The 22,190-nt window shown below is 43.1% G+C and overlaps 1 protein-coding gene across 10 annotated transcripts in view; it reads right to left on the bottom strand.

The window, feature by feature from the left end:
* Positions 1 to 3,898: 3,898 nt before the first annotated feature.
* The window catches only part of nfixb (nuclear factor I/Xb), a 175,881-nt gene continuing 157,589 nt past the window's right edge, over positions 3,899 to 22,190 (bottom strand). For 5 of the 10 annotated variants that reach the window (XM_063904332.1, XM_063904333.1, XM_063904323.1 and 2 more), the window contains 4 exons: positions 16,905 to 17,080; positions 15,319 to 15,466; positions 13,106 to 13,197; positions 3,899 to 10,388 (listed from right to left, as the gene is read on the bottom strand). In XM_063904332.1, the coding sequence (XP_063760402.1) occupies positions 10,374 to 10,388; positions 13,106 to 13,197; positions 15,319 to 15,466; positions 16,905 to 17,080 (431 nt within the window). In that variant the 3' untranslated portion in view covers positions 3,899 to 10,373. Of the gene's footprint in view, positions 10,389 to 13,105; positions 13,198 to 15,318; positions 15,467 to 16,904; positions 17,099 to 22,190 lie in introns of all 10 variants that reach the window. The other 5 variants (XM_063904327.1, XM_063904331.1, XM_063904329.1 and 2 more) reach the window with 3 other exon arrangements.

Genomic DNA, 22,190 nt, shown 5'->3' with positions numbered 1-22,190 from the left:
ACAGACCCAGACATAGAGACTCGGACACAGGGACTCGGTCATGGACCCGGACATGGTCTCGGACGCAGAGACTCGGACACGGACCTGGAAGCGGAGACCCGGACAAATGTACTTGACTGGCGGAGGGCGAGTCACGGACTCAGTGAAGGACTCGGACACGGAGACTCAGACACGGACTTGGTAACAGAGACTCGCCCAGGATTCGGACATGGAGACCCGGACACGGAGACTCGGTCAAAGAATCTGTCACAGAGACTCGGACCAGTCAACGAGTCGTGACACGGACTCACAAGGAGACCCGTAACTATAGACTCGGACATGGTCACTGAGACGCGGACACGGAGAATTGGACTGCGAATCGGACACGTAGAGACACAGACACAGAGACCCGGACATGGACTCGGACCAGACATCCGGAAACAGAGACCCGGACAAGGACTCGGGCAACGAGGCAAGTGCACGGACTCGGACTCTGATCGGCAATGGAGACCTCGGACAGGAAGACTCTGACTCGGACCAGGCTCAATTCCGTGTCTGAGGTCTTTATATTTAAAATACTTTATTTCTACTTTAATTTTGAATTATGTTCAATATCAAGATCTCAGGAGTTAACAGTTGTTTGAATTGTCTTCTATTTATAACCTGTTTTTTTCCATTTCTGATATTTATTTACCTTTAATTTGTTTCACATTTGTTGTTTTCTATTCATGTCTAAATGTTTCTTATCTCTCACATTTATTGCTCATATTTGACATATTTTTAATATTTCTTTGTCTAGTTGTGCACATTTGTAGTCAAAGTGTTTCTATATTTCTTATTCCTCACGTGTTGTTTACTTTAATATCACGTCTGTTTTACACGCCTCCTCTTCTCCTCTTTTGAGTTCTTTGTCTTTATATGTTTTTCCAGTCTTTAAATTCAACTTGCTAGATTTATTCAACGCAGGTTTTTATTTTTTACTAACAGTTTGCTCTTTGAGAAGAATACTATATTGTATATTGATATTAAACAAATAGAAACACCGTTCATTTCTCAGACGCTCAGGATCATTTGTTCCTGTTCTATCCATAATCACTAGTACAGTTGGATATGTGTGTTTGTATTCTTAGCAGAGAAAATGTAATGTTTGTACAACTACATATAATTAATGCTTCCGATCTAGGTTGGAACCCGGTTCGGGGGGCCTCGAAAATATTTCCCTTACCCAAGGGGGGCCTGACTGAAAAAGTTAAACCCCAAAATTTCCCCAAAAATCACATTATTCAACATGTAACTTATTTCTCACACGTTTGAAAAGCTGTGACTTTCAATAAATGACCTTTACGTGACATTTTCGACATTCTAAAACAACTTTTTTAACAATATAATGAAATACATTAAATAAAATTACACATGCTGTATTTTATTTTAACTTACCGACATGTTCTGAAAGAGTTTCAACAGCATTCTCTGACTTTATTCACATGTTTGTTTTTTGGAAGTTTGCGGTATACTATAATACTATTTCCCACATATACTGATATACTTATCTGTATGAAGACTTGTGATATGGAAAGGACTTTATAGATACTCAGTGCGCCCTCTGCTGCTGAAGCACTGCAGTGGATCAGAAACATATTCAGACTGTTCATAATTTACCTTGAACTTTCACTCCTCCACTGTCGGAAACTCTCAAAACAGGCTGTTTACTTTGAACACAGAGGCCAGAAAACATCACTGAATGCATCCAATAAAAGGATTCACAGTAAAAGGAGGAGACTCAAATATTAAAGTCAAAATACTTCACGAATTCGATTTCTTATATAAGTGTTCAGTAGGAATTGTGTCGCATAAAAGACAATACTTTATATATACTATATAGATACTTGTTTGTAAGCCATATGACTCTCAAAAAGAGACTCAAATAAGAGGGTAAAATTAAAGAAAGGGCAATGGTAACCGTCACTGAGAGTTTTAGAATGATATTTGAGATGTTTTGTGTTTTTACGTGATTAGGTTTTAAATGCTGGACATTCCTTTATTTGAATCACTATTGGAATATACTTTTTTGACATACTTTGCACTTCAGTATATCCATGTAACTCAAAGCAAACGCTATTGTAACCCACATGGTACCGAACCCATTTACGTCATTTAATGAGAGGGTACCATGCCCCACCACAAGGTGGCGCACCAGCCCGGTACTCATGGTTACGGCTCGACGTTGACCGTTGAGTGAGCTAACGAACCTGGGTATGAAATGCGATGTAAACCTCCCAAATGAATGATTCATCCCCGCGTAGTGTGTTGATAGATGTCTTGTTTTAGGAGAGTCTGGTGAGTGGTTGAGGGAGAGAGAGGAGCTGCTCAACCTGTTAGCCTTCTGTTGAACTCCGGTAAGAGCATTGGTTGGTGTTAGCTCATGTGAGCATGCTGCTTACTGAGATGCTTTTCTTAAAACCAGTCGGAGTTGCAGAGATGTTATCCAATGTGTTAACCCCCCGTGGTGTCATTGTGATATGTGAAGAAACGGCTTTAGAAAGGTCGCCAGCCACCGCGCTAACGCTAGTCGCGGGTAGCACCATTAAGCTAGCTCAAGTATATACTTCAGTGTCCAATAAAGCTAATGTGTAGCTAGCTAAACTACCATGCCACCTCCATGTTTATGAGGGAGACAGATGGAATATCAATCAGATTAGCAGTAGTAGAAAGTAATGTGATGAATATGGAAACGGTAGTAATTGAAATGTATTTGCTGCTCCATGTGTGTTTTGCTGGATCAGGGATCGACCGGTACGGTTCTGAACCTTTGGCGGTTCAGTGGCGAGCCAGGCGATCGACCGCGGACGAAGATCGGGATCCACTCCGGAGACCACAGACATCTACTCGCTTCACTTGGACACAGATAAGAACGTTCACCACAAAACCGGTAGTAGAACGAACAGACATGTACACACACAGCGTTGAACCCCATCTCCCGATATAGAAGAAAGGACGCTTCCATTGAACTGCATTATTCTATGTGAAAGAGCTCTATGTAGCGTCCCCGGCTAAATGATGGTCGAACTCTCAAACTGATGGTTCATATTCCTTTATTTGCGAACCGTGATCCAGTACAGAACGCACCGTATGAACACACTGTAAGAGCGACACGGCAGCTCGGCCAATGCTAATAGTAGCTACCGCTAACCAAAACTATCAACTCGTTAGTGGTTAAAAAATGCTGTTTTGGAAGCGTTCTGCACACTGCCCCGATCGAATGCACTGTAAGACATTTAGGTTATTAGCGTTGCTAATAACCAAAATGGGTTCAATTTTCGCCTGGACTATCCCTTTAAGTTCATTTAACTACTTTTGTACTTTTGAACATTTTTAATGCAGGACTTCTCTTTGTAAAATGAAGTTGTTTTGGACTGTTTTACTTTTACTTCAAGGTCTCCTATTATATACTCTTTATTTACAATATATTCCAGGTCTCAGATGTATACAGAGCCTGTCTCTGATTGGCTGAAACACCAAACTGATCATTGCAGCATCCCATAATCCCGTTTCAGCCCTGTTCCTGAAGCGCTGATTCTGTGTCTGTAGCTTTAAATGCTAATGAGCTGCTGCTGGCCACGCCCCTCTGAGACGTGATTGGTTCAGAAAAACGCAATGGTGCTCTAGGAGGAGATTCAGGTGATCAGGTGGTGGTGGTGGTGGGGGGGGGGGGGGGGTTACCTTGGTTGGTTATTGGCTAAAAACATTGTGACATCACAAAGTGGCCAAAATGTGATCAGCTGATTTTCAGACAGGTTTCTATAGAGTTGGATTTGGACAGAAAGAGAGGGGGTCTTTGTTCCTGAAACTTTCAGAGTCACAGACATGAAGAAGAGGATTTGAGTAAAGTGAGCACCAGAAATGAGACACAGAGGCGAGGTACAGTCCAGAACAGCCTTTTATTCGATCAGGTAAAGGTGTTTTCAAACTGTGTTTTATTATTATTATGGAAAAGAAACTGTAATTAACACATGCATTTCACCAGGGGCTCTGGGGGGTGCGCTGAGGACGGGGGTGGGGGAGGGTGAAGAGCACTCCTTGTGTGTGGGGGCTTTTAACCTAAACTCTGCCCAGCAACCTAAAAAAGGTCTGAAAAAACCAACAGGAAAAAAGAATAAAACAGAAAAACGGCGGACGGTTCGGCCACAGGGTCCGACTGGGCTCTGCGAACCGTGCCGGGGCGGACACTGAACGAACACACACACACACACACACACACACACACACACCCTGCCCCAAGCTACTGCTCTTCTCCGATATGGCTTCTCAAACTGTGATGCGTTCACTTGTCAAAGGCTTGATTGATAATACTGCTGCTGGCTTCGTTTGTTTGAAGTAAAAAGTTGCATATATAGGATCCTCTGTTTTATTTTGCAGGATAAAAATCTGTCTGTTTTGCTGGTGGAATTTTACGGTGCTTTTTTAAATCACCAACTAGTTTTGCACAGCTTTTAAAAACCATATCGCTTTGGTCAATCAAACACTGCGATTTTTTACTCGAATGGCGTCGGTGAATACTCTTTATTGATTGTGCTAAATCTGAGCCCGTCGGTCTGTCTGGGGGAACCGGTCTGCTTCTTTATAAGGTGCTTCAAGTCTTTTTATTTTTTCCTTTATAAAGTACAAAATAAAAAAAATAGCTGGTCTCACTCAACCACTAGAAAGGTGCATAATTGAAGGTGTCAACGACGCAGCCTCGACCCGCCGCCTAAGATACGCGGTAACAACGACACGGAAATAAAAAGGAATCAAAAAAGCAAATCCAAATTCAATTATAAAAAAAATAAATAGATAAAACTAAAAAAAAGGATGACAAACAACAACTAGCATTCCTGCTTTAGCTCCCCCACGAGTGCTCGTATCCCTCCGCCAGGTGGTGGCTCCCCGAGGAACTATTTCTTGAGGCCGCAGCGCAGCCCAGAGCCCCGTGGTGTAACTTGTTCACTTACATTAGCGTTGGCTGAATGGAGAAGCTGAAGAACATGGGTATGGTAATACAATGTGAAGCGTACAGACAAGGATAACATGTGAGCTAACTGCATTCTGCTCAGACAAAAAAAAACCTTTGCGTCATTTTTTTTTTCTTTTTCTTTGAAACCCCGCCGTTCAGAGAAAAGGGAGGAAGGTGGGGGAGGAAGAGGAGGAGGAAGAGGAAGCGGCTACAGACTAATCCAGTGTCCAAGATAGACAGGAGACACAGAGGAAGAGAAGCAAGACAGATTTTTTTTATTATTTTTTTACTCTTTTCTTAATTATTCAACAATAAAAAGAGGAACTAAATCACACCAATTTCCTTTAGTACTATGTATACTGCTTTAAGAAGAGGAAGATATAGAAGAAGAAGAAGAAGAAGAAGAAGAAGTATGAAGGAGGGGAACGCTTTTTTTTTGGGCACTCAGGATTACATTAGATGGAGTCTGTGAACAAAAGGCACTTTTTAGGGACAACCTTTAAGATGCTCTGAGTCTAGAAACACTACGTCACCAAACAAGTATTTATAATCATTTACAGTGGGAGGTGGGGGACGAGGAAGAAGAGTAAGGGGTGGGGGGGTTCACTTTAATTGGTGACCTCAATGACTGGCTGATTCCCTCTCCCTATACACCGATATCCCAGATTTGGGAAAAAACTCGTCCCACAGACTTATGCGATTTTCCTCCGTGGTGTAAAAAGGTTGGGGGGGAAAAATGCCTTTTGTCACATGAATGAACCCCTCCCCCCTCGGTAAATACAAAACAAAAGAGAAATAGAATAATGCATGTTTTCCTAAAATTTGCTTAATATTTATGTATAATAGAGATTGAATGTACTTTATTATTTTTACGAAAGCACCAGGTTTCATAGTGATATATATTTTATGAGTTGCAAAATTGTTCCTTCAGCCCTCCCACATTTTTGAAAATCATAAGAAATAAAAGAATTTGCATAAAAAAAAGAGGAAAAAACAACAATTAAAAACATTTTACCCCGAACTTACGTACGTACAAAGACTGGGATATTTTTACCGCCCTCGTATTTAGAGTCCCGGAGCTCGTGGACTTAAAACTAAAAAGGAAACCGTCGAGGGGCTTTCCCTCTTTTCTCACCCTCAAACAATCGCTAACAAACAAACACAATTCCTCTACCAAGGCATTGCACATGGCTCAATCAACATACATCATGTCAACAACAATACTTCCCATCAAAACAAAGAAAACAACAAACCGTTTCTCCTCGCTTCATCACTGTCCTGGTTGGGTTTTATCTTATCCGGTGGGCTTTAGAGACTCTATCAGCGGGTTTTACAGATGCGATGTGCGCCATGCTTCAAAAAATAACTAGACTGCCACAGAGCTTATCTTGCAAATAAAAACAAAATGTATATATCTATAAATATATATGTGTATTATATATAAAGATGATCTAGTGAGCTGTCACCCCCCCCACCCCCTCCCCCCCATGTCGCTCCTGACATACATGTTTTTTCACCTTTCACTATAGCTTATATGTGAGAAAAAAGAACCTGAATTCATGTTTGACAAATTGCATAATGGGAATACAGAGGCACTTCCATAGATTAGAAAAGAAATCAGTCTCTCCGGAGAGATGGTCACTATGTCGTGTTTCCCTGCAGTGAAGAACATGGCCAGGCAGTCCAGTTATTTAGTGAGGTTGGGTGATTTAACAGGAAATAACTGAATATTATGTCGTGGGCGAATGATATAAAAAGCATAAAAGGCCTCCTCAGATTGTCTATTTTTAAGACTTCCCTTTGAATTGCACGGGGGGCGTTAATAGTGAGTGGTCTTTGCTGACGTGTGTGTGTCTAAGAGGTGACGTGTGCTCTGCTGAGCGCCGGTCCGTCTGCGTGTGTTGGCTGGTATGATTGTTTTAGTGCAGTTTTGATCATTAAGGGCTCATCGATTCACAACAGTGGTGCAGGGAGGACGTACCCGGAAGTTAGCATCTCCCTGGTTCCCTCCACCAAAATCCACTGGGATTTATCGCAGAAAATAATCTATGTGACAAAGAAACATTTAGCTAAACTATGTTGGGCTATAAAGGACGGTCACATGACTTCAGGTCACCACCGCTAAGCTAAAGACGGCTAATGTTGGGCTATAAAGGACGGTCACATGACTTCTGGTCACCACCGCTAAGCTAAAGACGGCTAATGTTGGGCTATAAAGGAACTACAGCACGGTCACATGACTTCTGGTCACCACCGCTAAGCTAAAGACGGCTAATGTTGGGCTATAAAGGACGGTCACATGACTTCTGGTCACCACCGCTAAGCTAAAGACGGCTAATGTTGGGCTATAAAGGAACTACAGCACGGTCACATGACTTCAGGTCTCCACCGCTAAGCTAAAGGAGGCTAATGTTGGGCTATAAAGGACGGTCACATGACTTCTGGTCACCACCGCTAAGCTAAAGACGGCTAATGTTGGGCTATAAAGGAACTACAGCACGGTCACATGACTTCAGGTCTCCACCGCTAAGCTAAAGGAGGCTAATGTTGGGCTATAAAGGAACTACAGCACGGTCACATGACTTCAGGTCACCACCGCTAAGCTAAAGGAGGCTAATGTTGGGCTATAAAGGAACTACAGCACGGTCACATGACTTCAGGTCACCACCGCTAAGCTAAAGGAGGCTAATGTTGGGCTATAAAGGAACTACAGCACGGTCACATGACTTCAGGTCACCACCGCTAAGCTAAAGGCGGCTAATGTTGGGCTATAAAGGAACTACAGCACGGTCACATGACTTCAGGTCTCCACCGCTAAGCTAAAGGAGGCTAATGTTGGGCTATAAAGGAACTACAGCACGGTCACATGACTTCAGGTCACCACAGCTAAGCTAAAGGAGGCTAATGTTGGGCGTGATAACGTTTCGTCGTCTCATTTAAACGCTTTAAATCCACCAGTGGGGTATTTACAGATATTTACCGACTACTTTATAATGGTTTTAGCTTAAATGAATCTCCCAAATAATAAGCTAAGATCACAAGACTTTGCGTCACCACCGCTAAGCTAAAGGTGGCTAATGTTTAGCCTTTTGACGTTAGCAACTGCCGTTTGCTGACGTGTTTTATGTCGTACAATTAAAATCTCTCGTGTTAACCACAGACCTTTTTTGATTTAAAAACCTTCCAGACGAGGGAACAGAAAGCGCTAAAAATGCTAACTAACTACCAGGTTTTTTCATCCCTGCACCACTCAATAGGGGGAGTGCTGGTGTGTGTGTGTGTGTGTGTGTGTGTGTTGGGGGGGAAATCCTTTCCTGTGCATCAAATCAGATTTGTGCACACGTGTGATCGTCCACCGTCAGCCTCAGAGGCCCTCGCTCCGCTCAGATATGTCACATATTCATATTTTGCTCCGCAGTGTGGCCCCTCTGCTCTTGGAGCATCGGCCCGTCTGGGAGTGTAAACATCAGGGTAAACTTTTCCAGGAGCAAGAAGAAGAAGAGCTACTCTCTTTCCCCTCTCTGCGTCCTGTCTTCAGCAACCTTCCCTCCTCGGTTCGGTTTGTCTATCACCGCCGCCGGCAGCCTGACCCGGGCTCAACCGCTGAGTATCTGCGTGGTTCAGCAGGTAAATTCCCCCAGAGAATAATCTTCCTGTGATTGTCAAAACCCTGCAGTGTGTGGTCGTCCATCTGGTACTGAGAAATATCACCCCAGTTTGACCGTGTGGAACTTTTTAGCTGGAAAGTTGGACGCCACTCGCATAGTGGTGAAGAGGCAGCTAGCGGACGGTTAGCTTAGCTTAGCGCACAGACTGGAAACGGGCAGGAAACAGCTAGCCTAGCTCTGGGCAAACATAAACCAATTAGCACGGCTACGTTTATGCTAACTGTAGTGTGCATGGGCCCTAGGAAGCTAAGTTATCAAATTTAGCACAGCGATTAAAGCAAACTACAAAATATCATTGAATACATATTTACCTCCAATATGTGTCAATAATTTATTTCTATTTAAATGGTGAGTTATTAAAGGGTATTGATATTGTAAAGGCTACTCAACCTGTTTCTTTAGGAGAGATTTGTTATTCCGAATATTGGACTCCTTTCTTTTCATAAAGTGATATAAGTCCATGAGTATTGGAAATGTACTTTAGCTGATTTGTAAGGATCTTTGTAGAATATTGAGTGTTGCCAGGCCCCGTTTCCCACCTTTATGCTAAGCTAACCAGCTGTTCATCTTAGCTTCGTATCTCATGTACAGATGCGAGTGGTATCGTTCTTCTCGTCTAACTCTTGGTGAAAATCCCAAATTTCCGAAAAGCCAAACTGTCTTTGACCCGGGTCAGCTGCCACCCTGTCTGCACCGCCTCGACATCCCACTGTGTTTCTCTATAAGGTGCTGTCATTCAATACAAAACAATTAAAAAATAGTACAAATCCAAAAGGAATAAATTCAAATAAGAGAACACACACGAGATAACAAAATCATTCATCTACATCACAACAAGAGGGCAAAGGGGAACCAATAGCTGCTGTCTAAAGTCACTGTCAGTACTGATGTACAGACACACACACACACACACACACACTGGGATTATCAGTGTGTGTGTGTGTGTGTGTGTGTGTGTGGATATCAAATTGAATAGTTAGTGAGTTAGTGTGTGTCGAATATGATAACACACCACCTGTGGATACTACAAACTAAAACTGGGCAACTGTGTGTGTGTGTGTGTGTGTGTGTGTGTGTGTGTGTGTGTGTGTGTTTGTGCAGGGACAATGAGCGGAGGCCAATGATTTGTTGAGGGGGTCGAGGACTCGTGCAGGCTTCGTGTACCTCAGTTGTTTCCTCTTTAAAACTCTCACCGGGCGGGTTCACCTCGCAGGTAAATAGTGCACATCGTTAGGATTAGTGTTAATTGATTCGGCTTCTAGTGCAACCCTTAATGGAGATACGTTTTGGCATGGTCTCTCTCTAGTTAGTAGCAGGGTAAAAAGGGACTTTGTAGAGTCTTTCAGAGGGTCAATTTGGGGGACGTCACAGGACTGCAGCTTTCATCGGTGGATGCAACGCAGGGGGACTGTGAGAAACCTGGTTTTGTTTTCTCGCCGTTCTTTACGACACATCCTCACGAAGTAAAGGACGCCGCTTCCCCCTCCTCAGTTGTGCTTCATCCCGGCGTCCTCATGTCCATCCATTCGTCTTTTCCTCTCCGTCGCTCCCTCTCCATCGGGTCCTCCCTCCTCTGAAAAGCTGCTGTGGTTTTCCTGCGTGGCTTCGGGTTATATTTCCTAAAATATCAGGTACTGTCAGGTCGGTGGGTTTGTTGGAGAACAGGTTTTATCTCTCTCTTCTTATTTCCGATTGTAAAGAAAGATCTCTAGTTGCTGGTTTGTGCACAGATCTTGTCAGAGGAACCAAGACTGAAACAGAAGAGGGGAGGGAAGAGATCACGTTAGAATTAAAACCAGTGAACTGTGCAATGAATTAATAAGAGAAGCAGAGTTTGAGGCTAGGATCTCCTGGTTGAGACACAACGGTACGAAAGATGGCATCGTTCAACCCTGTACACTCTGAAGCAATCCCAACACAATAACCCTGCTTAGAATTTGACCAAGAGCAAACACGGCTCTACTGATTGGTGATAAATAAAGTTAGAAGTTGACATTTGAATTGTGCCCAGGCTCTTTCTCTTTTGCACGTCTAAAATAAATGTCCTGGATTAAGAACTCCACTCTATTCTGTATTTCTGGAGTGTCTCTCGGGTTTGGCATGGCAGTAAATGGCTGGTAGCGGCCAGGCAGTTGTCTGGCACTCCCCGTCCTCTGCACCCTCCTCTCGTTGGGATCTCCCACTCAGCGTGATCCGGGTGCAGATCGGGGTCAGGTCTGCTGCTAGGCCTGCAGGATCTGGCAGCGACATCCTGGAAGTCGATCCTTGGAAACTCCTCCGAGCCTTGGGGGGGCTGGGAGCTTTTGTTGTGTTTGACTCGAACAGGTCGCATGAATACCCCCTCCCCTTTCTACCCTCCTCCCCCGGGCACCGTCCCAGCATGCTTTGGGCAGCACACACATCCATCTCCCTGTTGAACCCCCGGCAGCAGACAGTGACCACCCTCCTTTCTTCCCTTAAATTCAAGATCAAATGGCTCTGACATCATGTCTGGTTGCTGGGGGTAACGAGACGGCCGGGACGTGACTTCTTTAAGGGCCAAAAAAACCCTGTCCCCTCCCCACCCCCATACTCTCTCTATTTCCCCTGTGTGCAGTACCTAACCTCGGCCACTGGAGGGCGCCAAGAGCCCACAGAGTGATGGGTCCCTACAAAGTAAAAGTACTCAAACACTCAGTTTCAGTAGAATTTGGAGGTACATTACTTGAGTTTCTATTTTATGTCCCTTATACTTCCACTTTCATATTATTACCCTATGCAGCTCAAACTGTATCTGTCTTACAGTACCAGCAAACTCTAATTTTACATTTTTATTGTTCTTCTTATTCCTGCAGCCTTTGCACAGCGTTCTGAACCGTGAGAAACAGCCTTGCTCAGAAAGTAATAAGTGTCTGAATAATTGACATGTTTTTGGCCGTGTCGCCTGTCTTCATATTGATGTTCTGTTCTGACATAACGTCTGCAGTCTGGTTCTACTTTCACACGCAGACCCAAAGCACACAGCGCTAATGGTTAGCATGTGCCTTTCAGACAAAAGGACTCAAAGAGATTGATGATGATCCGCAGAGAGACGGAGAGAGTGTTAGGATGTCAGAGGTGGAAGAACTCAGATCTAATTCTGAAGTAAATCGCTTAAAGAGGAAATGTCCTGCTGATGTTCAGGTGTATATCAGTATGTAGAGTCTCTACTTTAAAGAGTCCTCTCCTGCTGATGTTCAGGTGTATATCAGTATGTAGTGTCTCTACTTTAAAGAGTCCTCTCCTGCTGATGTTCAGGTGTATATCAGTATGTAGTGTCTCTACTTTAAAGAGTCCTCTCCTGCTGATGTTCAGGTGTATATCAGTATGTAGTGTCTCTACTTTAAAGAGTCCTCTCCTGCTGATGCTCAGGTGTATATCAGTATGTAGTGTCTCTACTTTAAAGAGTCCTCTCCTGCTGATGTTCAGGTGTATATCAGTATGTAGTGTCTCTACTTTAAAGAGTCCTCTCCTGCTGATGTTCAGGTGTATATCAGTATGTAGAGTGTCTACTTTAAAGAGTCCTCTCCTGCTGATGTTCAGGTGTATATCAGTATGTAGTGTCTCTACTTTAAAGAGTCCTCTCCTGCTGATGTTCAGGTGTATATCAGTATGTAGAGTCTCTACTTTAAAGAGTCCTCTCCTGCTGATGTTCAGGTGTATATCAGTATGTAGTGTCTCTACTTTAAAGAGTCCTCTCCTGCTGATGTTCAGGTGTATATCAGTATGTAGAGTCTCTACTTTAAAGAGTCCTCTCCTGCTGATGTTCAGGTGTATATCAGTATGTAGCGTCTCTACTTTAAAGAGTCCTCTCCTGCTGATGTTCAGGTGTAAAAAGTGGATGAGCAACCGAAGAGTGATGAAGTGAGGAAGGGGGAATACCGTCAGTAATGGGGGGAATGGAAAGTAAGAGTGCAGATGAACAGGGAGGATCAGCTTCAGATGGTTTCCATGTGTTCAGAGGCTCCAGGTGGGAGTGGTGAAACACTAATGAGAAAAGTACTGGAGGTAATGGAGGAGGCGTGGGCGGAGAGGGAAGGAAGCAGTGGTTTGAATGAAAGTCGATTTACTGAAGGACTATTTTGACATACCAGTACTTTTAATACTTTTGTATTCCTACTTAAGAAACATTTGAAGGATTTTTACTTGTTTTAAGACCGTAGTATTTCTACTAAAGTGAAGGATCATAGGAGTGTTAGAGGCAGCGAGGGCCTGAATGTTGTCTCCATACGAGCCAAATAAACATTGGAGCACATATGGTGAACCACACAGTTCAGTAAAGTACAGATGCACACTGATGGTGCGCTGTGGAGGAGAGGTGGAGGAAACCCAGCAGCAGCAGGTTTTAGGCAGAGAGGGAATACGAAATATGTTGGCGAACATCCACGGAGTTAACAAGTTTCCTGAGTTCCGTAATATCGCATTCAGAACAGAGAGAGTGTTTCTGTACCTGCGTCTGCTGCGGGATGTTCAGAAAGTTGTTGTCCCGTGATCCGATGCCGACAAACCTGTTGGGAGCTGTGGCGCCTGGCGTGGAGTATGCTGGAGAAACAGAGGAGAAACAAAGAAGGTGTCAGGGAGGTGGTGACTCAAAGGAATAGAGACAAGGAGTGGTGCAGGTATTTCTGTTTTGGACCCTGAAGGCAGCATCACCCTGGAACAATCAGGCTCTCTGTGTGATTTAGGGGTTGTTGCGGAAAATAATCTCAAACGTTTATCATACTTACACGTTTAGTTCAGCAGGATAATCTCCGCATATTAACAACACTTTTTCGAACACGATTTCTGAAGTAAAAAGCTAACTATGGGCTATAGAGGAACTACAGCACGGTCACATGACTTCACGTCTCCACCGCTAAGCTAAAGGTGGCTAATGTTGGGCTATAAAGGAACTACAGCACGGTCACATGACTTCACGTCTCCACCGCTAAGCTAAAGGTGGCTAATGTTGGGCTATAAAGGAACTACAGCACGGTCACATGACTTCACGTCTCCACCGCTAAGCTAAAGGAGGCTAATGTTGGGCTATAAAGGAACTACAGCACGGTCACATGACTTCACGTCTCCACCGCTAAGCTAAAGGTGGCTAACGTTGGGCGTGGTGACGTTTAGTCGTCTCATTAAACTACAATGTGGTGTTTTTACCCATTGAGGTTTTGGTAGGAAGAAAACAAACTATATAATACGTGTTGATCAGTTTAGAAGTTCTGGTCGGATAATGTTACCTTTTACTAGAGCCAGGCTTGCTTCCAGTCTTTATGCCAAGCTAGGCTAATTTATATTTATCGTACATCTACGGGGGTGGTAACGAATGTCAAACTTTCCATTCAGGAAGTATAGCATATAGTACTGGATTATAAACCTCGTGATTAATTTACTTAAACCCAAAGCACTGATATATTGCATTGAGGTCAGCAAAACTCAACGGACAAGTGTGCCAAAATCTAGTATGCAAACTTAGATTTCCCCGAGTGATTAACTCCCGCTGATAAACTCAGTTTGAAGTGATTGATCACACCAGGAACCTGACAGTGAGGATCAGTCAGGGACTTTAGAAAGCCTCTGGCATCAAAGCCTCTGACTAATTTAGGGCAGTTCTCGGTACCCGGTGGACTCCAGCCTCTGAAACCCACTGAGGAATTCAGGATGCAGACTTATGTGTTTGTGTGGAGGAAAAGAAGGCAGGACAAGTGGAAGAGAGACAGAGAGAAGGAGAATTTAAGTGTATGGACATATACAGTATATATATATATCCATGTGTTTCTAACAACTGGAATAACATACATAAGACATAAAAGACTTGGACACGCTGACTGGGGGGTAAAACGCAAACACTACGTTTAAAGGAAAGCTAAAACAGAAAAAGTGCTCCATCCAGTGCCCCTCCTGTCACAGGTGTGGTGAGAAAAGCCCCACGACTGGATCTTAAAAACACAACCTATCCTGCTATCAATCAGACAAAAACACCCTGATGACTTTGCTCTACCAAACACAAGTTGAACTAGATCTTTTCCACCAGCGTCCAGATTCTACTGGGATGTTTGGGAGGCTGAACAACTTCACTGCCCTAAATGTGTGCTCTTTACGTAAGAATCAATAAATACATGTTTTAAGTTGGCTAATTAGTCCATCATGGGATAGAAGAACTGGGTTGAGTATGAAGCTTTGTCAGTCATCCAACCACAAACAAGTTCAAGAAACCATTGACTTCCAGAGGGCACAGAAGGGGAAATGTTGACTAACTTTCGGGTTTAAGGACTCATCCCTGCACCACTGTATTTGTGCTCTTCACAACTAAAAATAAATGAACAACCAAATCATTTGTTTGCTAGTGAGTCCATCGTGAAATGAAAGAACTTGAGTCCAACACAGAGGGGACTCAAACTGATGGGGGCCCAGTACAGAACCCTGAGGAGCACCACAGGAGTGGGTTATGAAGACATACGTGTCCTTGATCTACTCTGAGCTCCACTGTTTGTCCTGTGCGGGTTTCCATTGCCTTCCCACGGTTAACGGAGGTGAGATGTTGGATATACACGAACAATGATGGGCACGAAGTTGGAGGAAGAACAATGGCAGGGGTCTTTTCACTGGAGAGGGTCTCGGGGACTTTCAGATTTTTTTTATTGTCGGTTTGGTTTTTGTCTCTGCGGGGTCACTTACACGGAGATGCGGGCGAGGAGAGTCCGCCGTCGGGGGGCGTGCTGTTGGGTTTAGAGTCGGGCATGGGGAGGGGCACTGGGCGGGCCACTGGGGGAGGTGGAGGCAGCAAGAAGGAGCCCGGCATTTTGCTCTGGCCGCTCCCGTTTGGCTGCAGACAACACAAACAGGGTCAGGAGGACGACATGCGACAATCCGCAAAAAACGGGATGGAAAATGGACGCGGCTCAGGAGGTCCACAAAAATATCCATGACGGAAGGAGGGGGATGGTGAAAAGGAGGTAGGAAGGTGGGAAACAACAACCAAAGGAATGAGGTATGTGGACGGCATCTTTTATGGAGGTGTGGAAAATAATAATCACCACGGGGGTTTGAGAGGGAGCTGGAGGTGAGAGGCTCCACAGCAGGGGGTCCGTGGTGGGTGGAGGAGGAGGAGGAAAGTGAGCAAATTATTGACTGGGTTCGTCCAAGAAGATGGGAAGAAATCAAAAAACCATGGGACTCGTCTACACAAGCACAACACCACCAACGATACCAGCACCAAAACAACCAAACTCCAACGGAAATCGGCTAGAGATGGAAACAGAAACACGATGGAACAACACAGGACGGAAATGCTGGAGTGTTCTCTGACTGATTCACTCTGATGGTGAGAACTTCTGAGGGGTTTGGTGGAGCAAAAATATAAAATAAACATAAGAAAAAAGGGAGGAAGGGAAAAACGTCGGGGTCTGAAACAGTAAAATGACATTGACAAGACAATACAGAGATCTGTAGTAAACAAATGTCTAGTGTGTTTACTTGTGAGGTGTGCTCCTGTGTTCACCGTGAGCGCTCTTATTTTGAAATTGGAGCTAACACAACATTGGAAACACCTTAATGTGGTGTATGTTTTGTGGTTTGAATTCCTCTCTCCAAAATGTTCAGACAGTTCTATGAAGACGGACAATTTCCAACCTCGATTTCAAGTTTGTCCTCAGTTTTATAAATTCAAAAACATTTAACGATAGCTCGGAAAAAGTAGGTTTAAATTCAGGTGAATCTAAATGTAACATATAAATGACAAAACTGGTTTCTTTAAGTGAGGTTTTGTCCACTTGATCCACAAACAAATTCCAGCTGAAAACATCTGAACATTTCTTCATTTCCAAACCTACATTTTAAAAAAACTGAATTTCAAAGAGGGGAAATGAAACCACAATACATGAGACGAATGCTTTTCAAAGTAAAACTCCAGTGCTATAGATTCATTGGTACTTAAAGTGCAGTAGTACAGTAGTTTAGTTTGTTTATTCCATATCACATTCAGCACTAATATTCTTCTGTGTAAACTCCACATATTTTAACATGTGTCTTATTTTGAAATGTTATATATTGTTTATAGTTAGCTCTTATTTTACAACTCAGCTCCTCTTACTGTGATAATGAATGCATTATTATACATGAAAGTAAACTTTAATATTCTTCTACTTTCTGTTTTATAATACCTATAATTGCTAACTGCATTAAACACGATTACCAGAAGGAAGAATCCTGCAACTCGAAGGCATGCAAGGTGGGGCACACAGTTCCAGTTTAAACGTCCTTACCTGTCCGGATGCCTGCCCTGATCCGTCAGCACAGACAAACTGCACAAACTCCTTCAGGGGATCCTGTCCAGGGTGGTGGTGGTATCGGATGGTTGGGTGGGTGAAGTAGGGGCTGGACTGCTGGATGATGGAGGGAGACGGGAAGTGCAACGCCGAGGCTGAAGCTCGGGGACTCCCTGCCAACAGAGACATTTCTATTAGAGGAAAGTGGAGAGAGATGCACAGAGCGAGAAGACATGAGTTCCTGGTACACGTGGGAGTGGTTAGCAACAATAGAGTGGTGCAGGAATGAGTCCTTAACCCAGAAATGAGTCAGCATTTTAGCACTTTGTGTCCCCTGGTATGGAAGCTTTTTCTGAATGTGTTTTTGTTAGCCTTAAATAAGCTCTGTGGTTAAAACAGGAGAGTTTTTTTCTACGACATAAAGTAAATAAATGTCAGTAAATACCCCACTGGTAAAGTTAAAAACGGCGGTTGCTAACAAGTGTCAAAATGAGACGACTAAACGTCATCACGCCCAACATTAGCCTCCTTTAGCTTAGCGGTGGTGACCTGAAGTCATGTGACCGTGCTGTAGTTCCTTTATAGCCCAACGTTAGCCTCCTTTAGCTTAGCGGTGGTGACCTGAAGTCATGTGACCGTGCTGTAGTTCCTTTATAGCCCAACATTAGCCTCCTTTAGCTTAGCGGTGGTGACCTGAAGTCATGTGACCGTGCTGTAGTTCCTTTATAGCCCAACATTAGCCGCCTTTAGCTTAACGGTGGTGACCTGAAGTCATGTGACCGTGCTGTAGTTCCTTTATAGCCCAACATTAGCCTCCTTTAGCTTAGCGGTGGTGACCTGAAGTCATGTGACCGTGCTGTAGTTCCTTTATAGCCCAACATTAGCCTCCTTTAGCTTAGCGGTGGTGACCTGAAGTCATGTGACCGTGCTGTAGTTCCTTTATAGCCCAACATTAGCCTCCTTTAGCTTAGCGGTGGTGACCTGAAGTCATGTGACCGTGCTGTAGTTCCTTTATAGCCCAACATTAGCCTCCTTTAGCTTAGCGGTGGTGACCTGAAGTCATGTGACCGTGCTGTAGTTCCTTTATAGCCCAACATTAGCCGCCTTTAGCTTAACGGTGGTGACCTGAAGTCATGTGACCGTGCTGTAGTTCCTTTATAGCCCAACATTAGCCTCCTTTAGCTTAGCGGTGGTGACCTGAAGTCATGTGACCGTGCTGTAGTTCCTTTATAGCCCAACATTAGCCGCCTTTAGCTTAACGGTGGTGACCTGAAGTCATGTGACCGTGCTGTAGTTCCTTTATAGCCCAACATTAGCCTCCTTTAGCTTAGCGGTGGAGGCGTGAAGTCATGTGACCATGCTGTAGTTCCTTTATAGCCCAACATTAAGCCTTTCATTTGAAAAATCATTAAGTGGTGTTAATATATGGAGATTATCCTGCTCAACTAAACATGTAAGAAGAATGTTTGGCACAGAGATTAATAACCCAATATGCAATAGAGAAATCCCATTGAACCAGGAGATGCTGCCTTCAGGGTCCACTACAAAAACACGACGTCCCTGCACCACTCTATAACACATCACAACAGGAAAGCATAAATTTGGTTTTGAAATATCGTACATGAAAGGAATGTTGTTTTTTTGCCAAGAAAAGCTGATTTCAAGTTAATAGCTTTGCTCATAATGTTTTATGATCACTCCATACAGCTTCACAGCGGAGATTTACACACATATTGCATTCACATGTACACAATAAAAGAAAACAACGTAACACTCGACACCATTCAGACCTGCACAGACACCTGAGTGTACATGCGAGCGCTATGCTTTTACAATCTGATCCAGAGAGCTTGCACACACAGAAAGAACAAAGAGATCATTGAGTGCTGTCTTAAATTAGCCGCTTTTAAAGCCTGCACGCCTGTGTGCTGTTTCAAGGGTGTGATTCATTGGCATCGATGCAGCTTGGCATCCAGACGGTGAAGCCGTTTCTCATCTGACACATTTTGTTTCTACGACAGAATTAATCTGCACTGTGTCCAAGTTCTGCTGGGGCTTCAGATCCGTGGAGAAATACATGTGAGGGAGGGTATCTGTGTACCAGGGATACTTAGAGATGAAATCCGTCACAATAACTAGTTACAAACAGAGGAGGGACTCAGGTCTGGTACTTGAGTAAAGTAGAAGTACTCAGGTCTGGTACTTGAGTAAAGTAGAAGTACTCAGATCTTGTACTTGAGTAAAGTAGAAGTACTCAGATCTTGTACTTGAGTAAAGTAGAAGTACTCAGATCTTGTACTTGAGTAAAGTAGAAGTACTCAGGTCTTGTACTTGAGTAAAGTAGAAGTACTCAGGTCTTGTATTTGAGTAAAAGTAGAAGTACTCAGGTCTTGTACTTCAGTAAAGTAGAAGTACTCAGGTCTTGTACTTGAGTAAAAGTAGAAGTACTCAGGTCTTGTACTTCAGTAAAGTAGAAGTACTCAGGTCTTGTACTTGAGTAAAAGTAGAAGTACTCAGGTCTTGTACTTGAGTGAAAGTAGAAGTACTCAGGTCTTGTACTTCAGTAAAGTAGAAGTACTCAGGTCTTGTACTTGAGTAAAAGTAGAAGTACTCAGATCTTGTACTTGAGTAAAGTAGAAGTACTCAGGTCTTGTTCTTGAGTAAAGTAGAAGTACTCAGATCTTGTACTTGAGTAAAGTAGAAGTACTCAGATCTTGTACTTGAGTAAAGTAGAAGTACTCAGGTCTTGTACTTGAGTAAAGTAGAAGTACTCAGGTCTTGTACTTGAGTAAAGTAGAAGTACTCAGGTCTTGTACTTGAGTAAAGTAGAAGTACTCAGATCTTGTACTTGAGTAAAGTAGAAGTACCAGAGTGTAGGAATACTCTGTCACAGTGAAAGTATTCTAAATGTTCCTCCAGTGAAAGTAGAAAGTACTCTCCTCTAAATGTACTTAAAGTAGTGACAGTAAAAGTACTCATTGTCTGATTGGTCCATTTCAGAATAATATCTCTGATATGTTTTATAATGATTGATCATTAAAGTGTTCTCAGAGCTGGTAAAGGTGCAGCTAGTTTGAATGGCTTTGTATACTGCAGGGTAGCTGCTGGATTTACTGCAGGTGAACTACAGTCTGATTTAAGGGAGATTATATTTACCATCATTCATCCTAATCTGCCTAGCAACTACAGGGATTAAATACATGTAGTGGAGGAAAAGTACACCATTTACCTCTGAATTATAGTGGGGTCAAAGTACAAAATGAGGAGTAGGACAGGTGTGTAGATGGTAAATATATCTGCGTTAAGCGGATAATTCTCTTATAAAGCAGCGCTCGTATTGTTGCTTCTCAAGAGGGGAACACAGAGGACCTGGCATCAAACAGAGCCGGGTATGAATGTGAGAGAGGGGAGCACAAAGCCCCCTCTGTCAGACCTGTATCCATTACTGAACCTCCTTGATTTGTATTAGAGGTTCTGGTTGCGTCTGACACCCAGCTGCCCCTCCGCGCTGCCAGCACTCTGCCTTAATACAGTGTGTGTGTGAGTGTGTACTTCATGCCAACCAGACAGCATCACCCCCCCCCCCCAGACAGAGGCCTATAGCAACACCTTGCTGCCATGCCAGGCTGCCCCCCCGCCCGCTTATTTTAGACCCCACTAATCCCATTACAGACTGGGTGCAGGCCAGGCATTGGAGGGTACAGGGAGGGGGTTTGTGATGGGAAGGTGGGGGGAGATAAAGAGGAATCCTTGCACCCCCCTCTACCTACTCTCCCTCATGGTTCCCAACCTTTCTGATGTATGATGGACCCCCCAACAACCCTTTCAGATGCATCAACCCTAACCATGGATACTGACTACTGAATGTCAGCGCTATTAGCTTAAGCTAGCGTCATTACTGCTAGCATCCTGTCGCTACCTTTAGCTCAATATTTAAAACTTTTAGGAAAATAAATGTATTTATAACGTTCGACAAGTATTCATTACCTTAAGCAATTTATCTGAACAATGAAGTTATAACGTTTAGCTCACATCTTTTTAACAATTAACAAATTATGTTTAGCTCATTTTAATCGTTACGTTGAGCGAACGCTTTCAACCCTTTATTCCCATTTAACCCACTAAGTCTGGTACCCGAGTAGAAGTACAAGTACTCAGGTCTTGTACCCGAGTAAAAGTGGAAGTACTCAGGTCTTGTACCCGAGTAAAAGTAGAAGTATTCAGGTCTTGTACCCGAGTAAAAGTAGAAGTACTCAGGTCTTGTACTTGAGTAAAGTAGAAGTACTCAGGTCTTGTACTTGAGTAAAGTAGAAGTACTCAGGTCTTGTACTTGAGTAAAGTAGAAGTACTCAGGTCTTGTACTTGAGTAAAGTAGAAGTACTCAGATCTTGTACTTGAGTAAAGTAGAAGTACTCAGGTCTTGTACTTGAGTAAAGTAGAAGTACTCTGATCTTGTACTTGAGTAAAGTAGAAGTACTCAGATCTTGTTCTTGAGTAAAGTAGAAGTACTCAGATCTTGTACTTGAGTAAAAGTAGAAGTACTCAGGTCTTGTACTTGAGTAAAGTAGAAGTACTCAGATCTTGTACTTGAGTAAAGTAGAAGTACTCAGATCTTGTACTTGAGTAAAGTAGAAGTACTCAGATCTAGTACTTGAGTAAAGTAGAAGTACTCAGATCGTGTACCCGAGTAAAAGTAGAAGTACTCAGGTCTTGTACTTCAGTAAAGTAGAAGTACTCAGATGTACTTGAGTAAAGTAGAAGTACTCAGATGTAGTACTTGAGTAAAAGTAGAAGTACTCAGATCGTGTACCCGAGTAAAAGTAGAAGTACTCAGATGTAGTACTTGAGTAAAAGTAGAAGTACTCAGGTCTTGTACTTGAGTTAAAGTAGAAGTACTCAGATGTAGTACTTGAGTAAAAGTAGAAGTACTCAGATGTAGTACTTGAGTAAAAGTAGAAGTACTCAGATGTAGTACTTGAGTAAAAGTAGAAGTACTCAGATGTAGTACTTGAGTAAAAGTAGAAGTACTCAGATGTAGTACTTGAGTAAAAGTAGAAGTACTCAGATGTAGTACTTGAGTAAAAGTAGAAGTACTCAGATGTAGTACTTGAGTAAAAGTAGAAGTACCTTAACTTAAACTTTATTTAGTATATAAAGTATTTTAGCATTTAATCCATACTTTTTCAGAATTCTCTAGAATGCTTTTTAATCTGATGAATCTGATGAATCTGATGAATCTGATGAATCTGATGAATGTGATGAATCTGATGAATCTGATGAATC

The sequence above is a fragment of the Eleginops maclovinus genome, chromosome 16, assembly GCF_036324505.1.
Source record: "Eleginops maclovinus isolate JMC-PN-2008 ecotype Puerto Natales chromosome 16, JC_Emac_rtc_rv5, whole genome shotgun sequence".
Taxonomy (NCBI): Eukaryota; Metazoa; Chordata; class Actinopteri; order Perciformes; family Eleginopidae; genus Eleginops; species Eleginops maclovinus.
The sequence above is the reverse complement of the archived record's forward strand: the minus strand, read 5'-3'. Positions and strand labels throughout refer to the sequence as shown.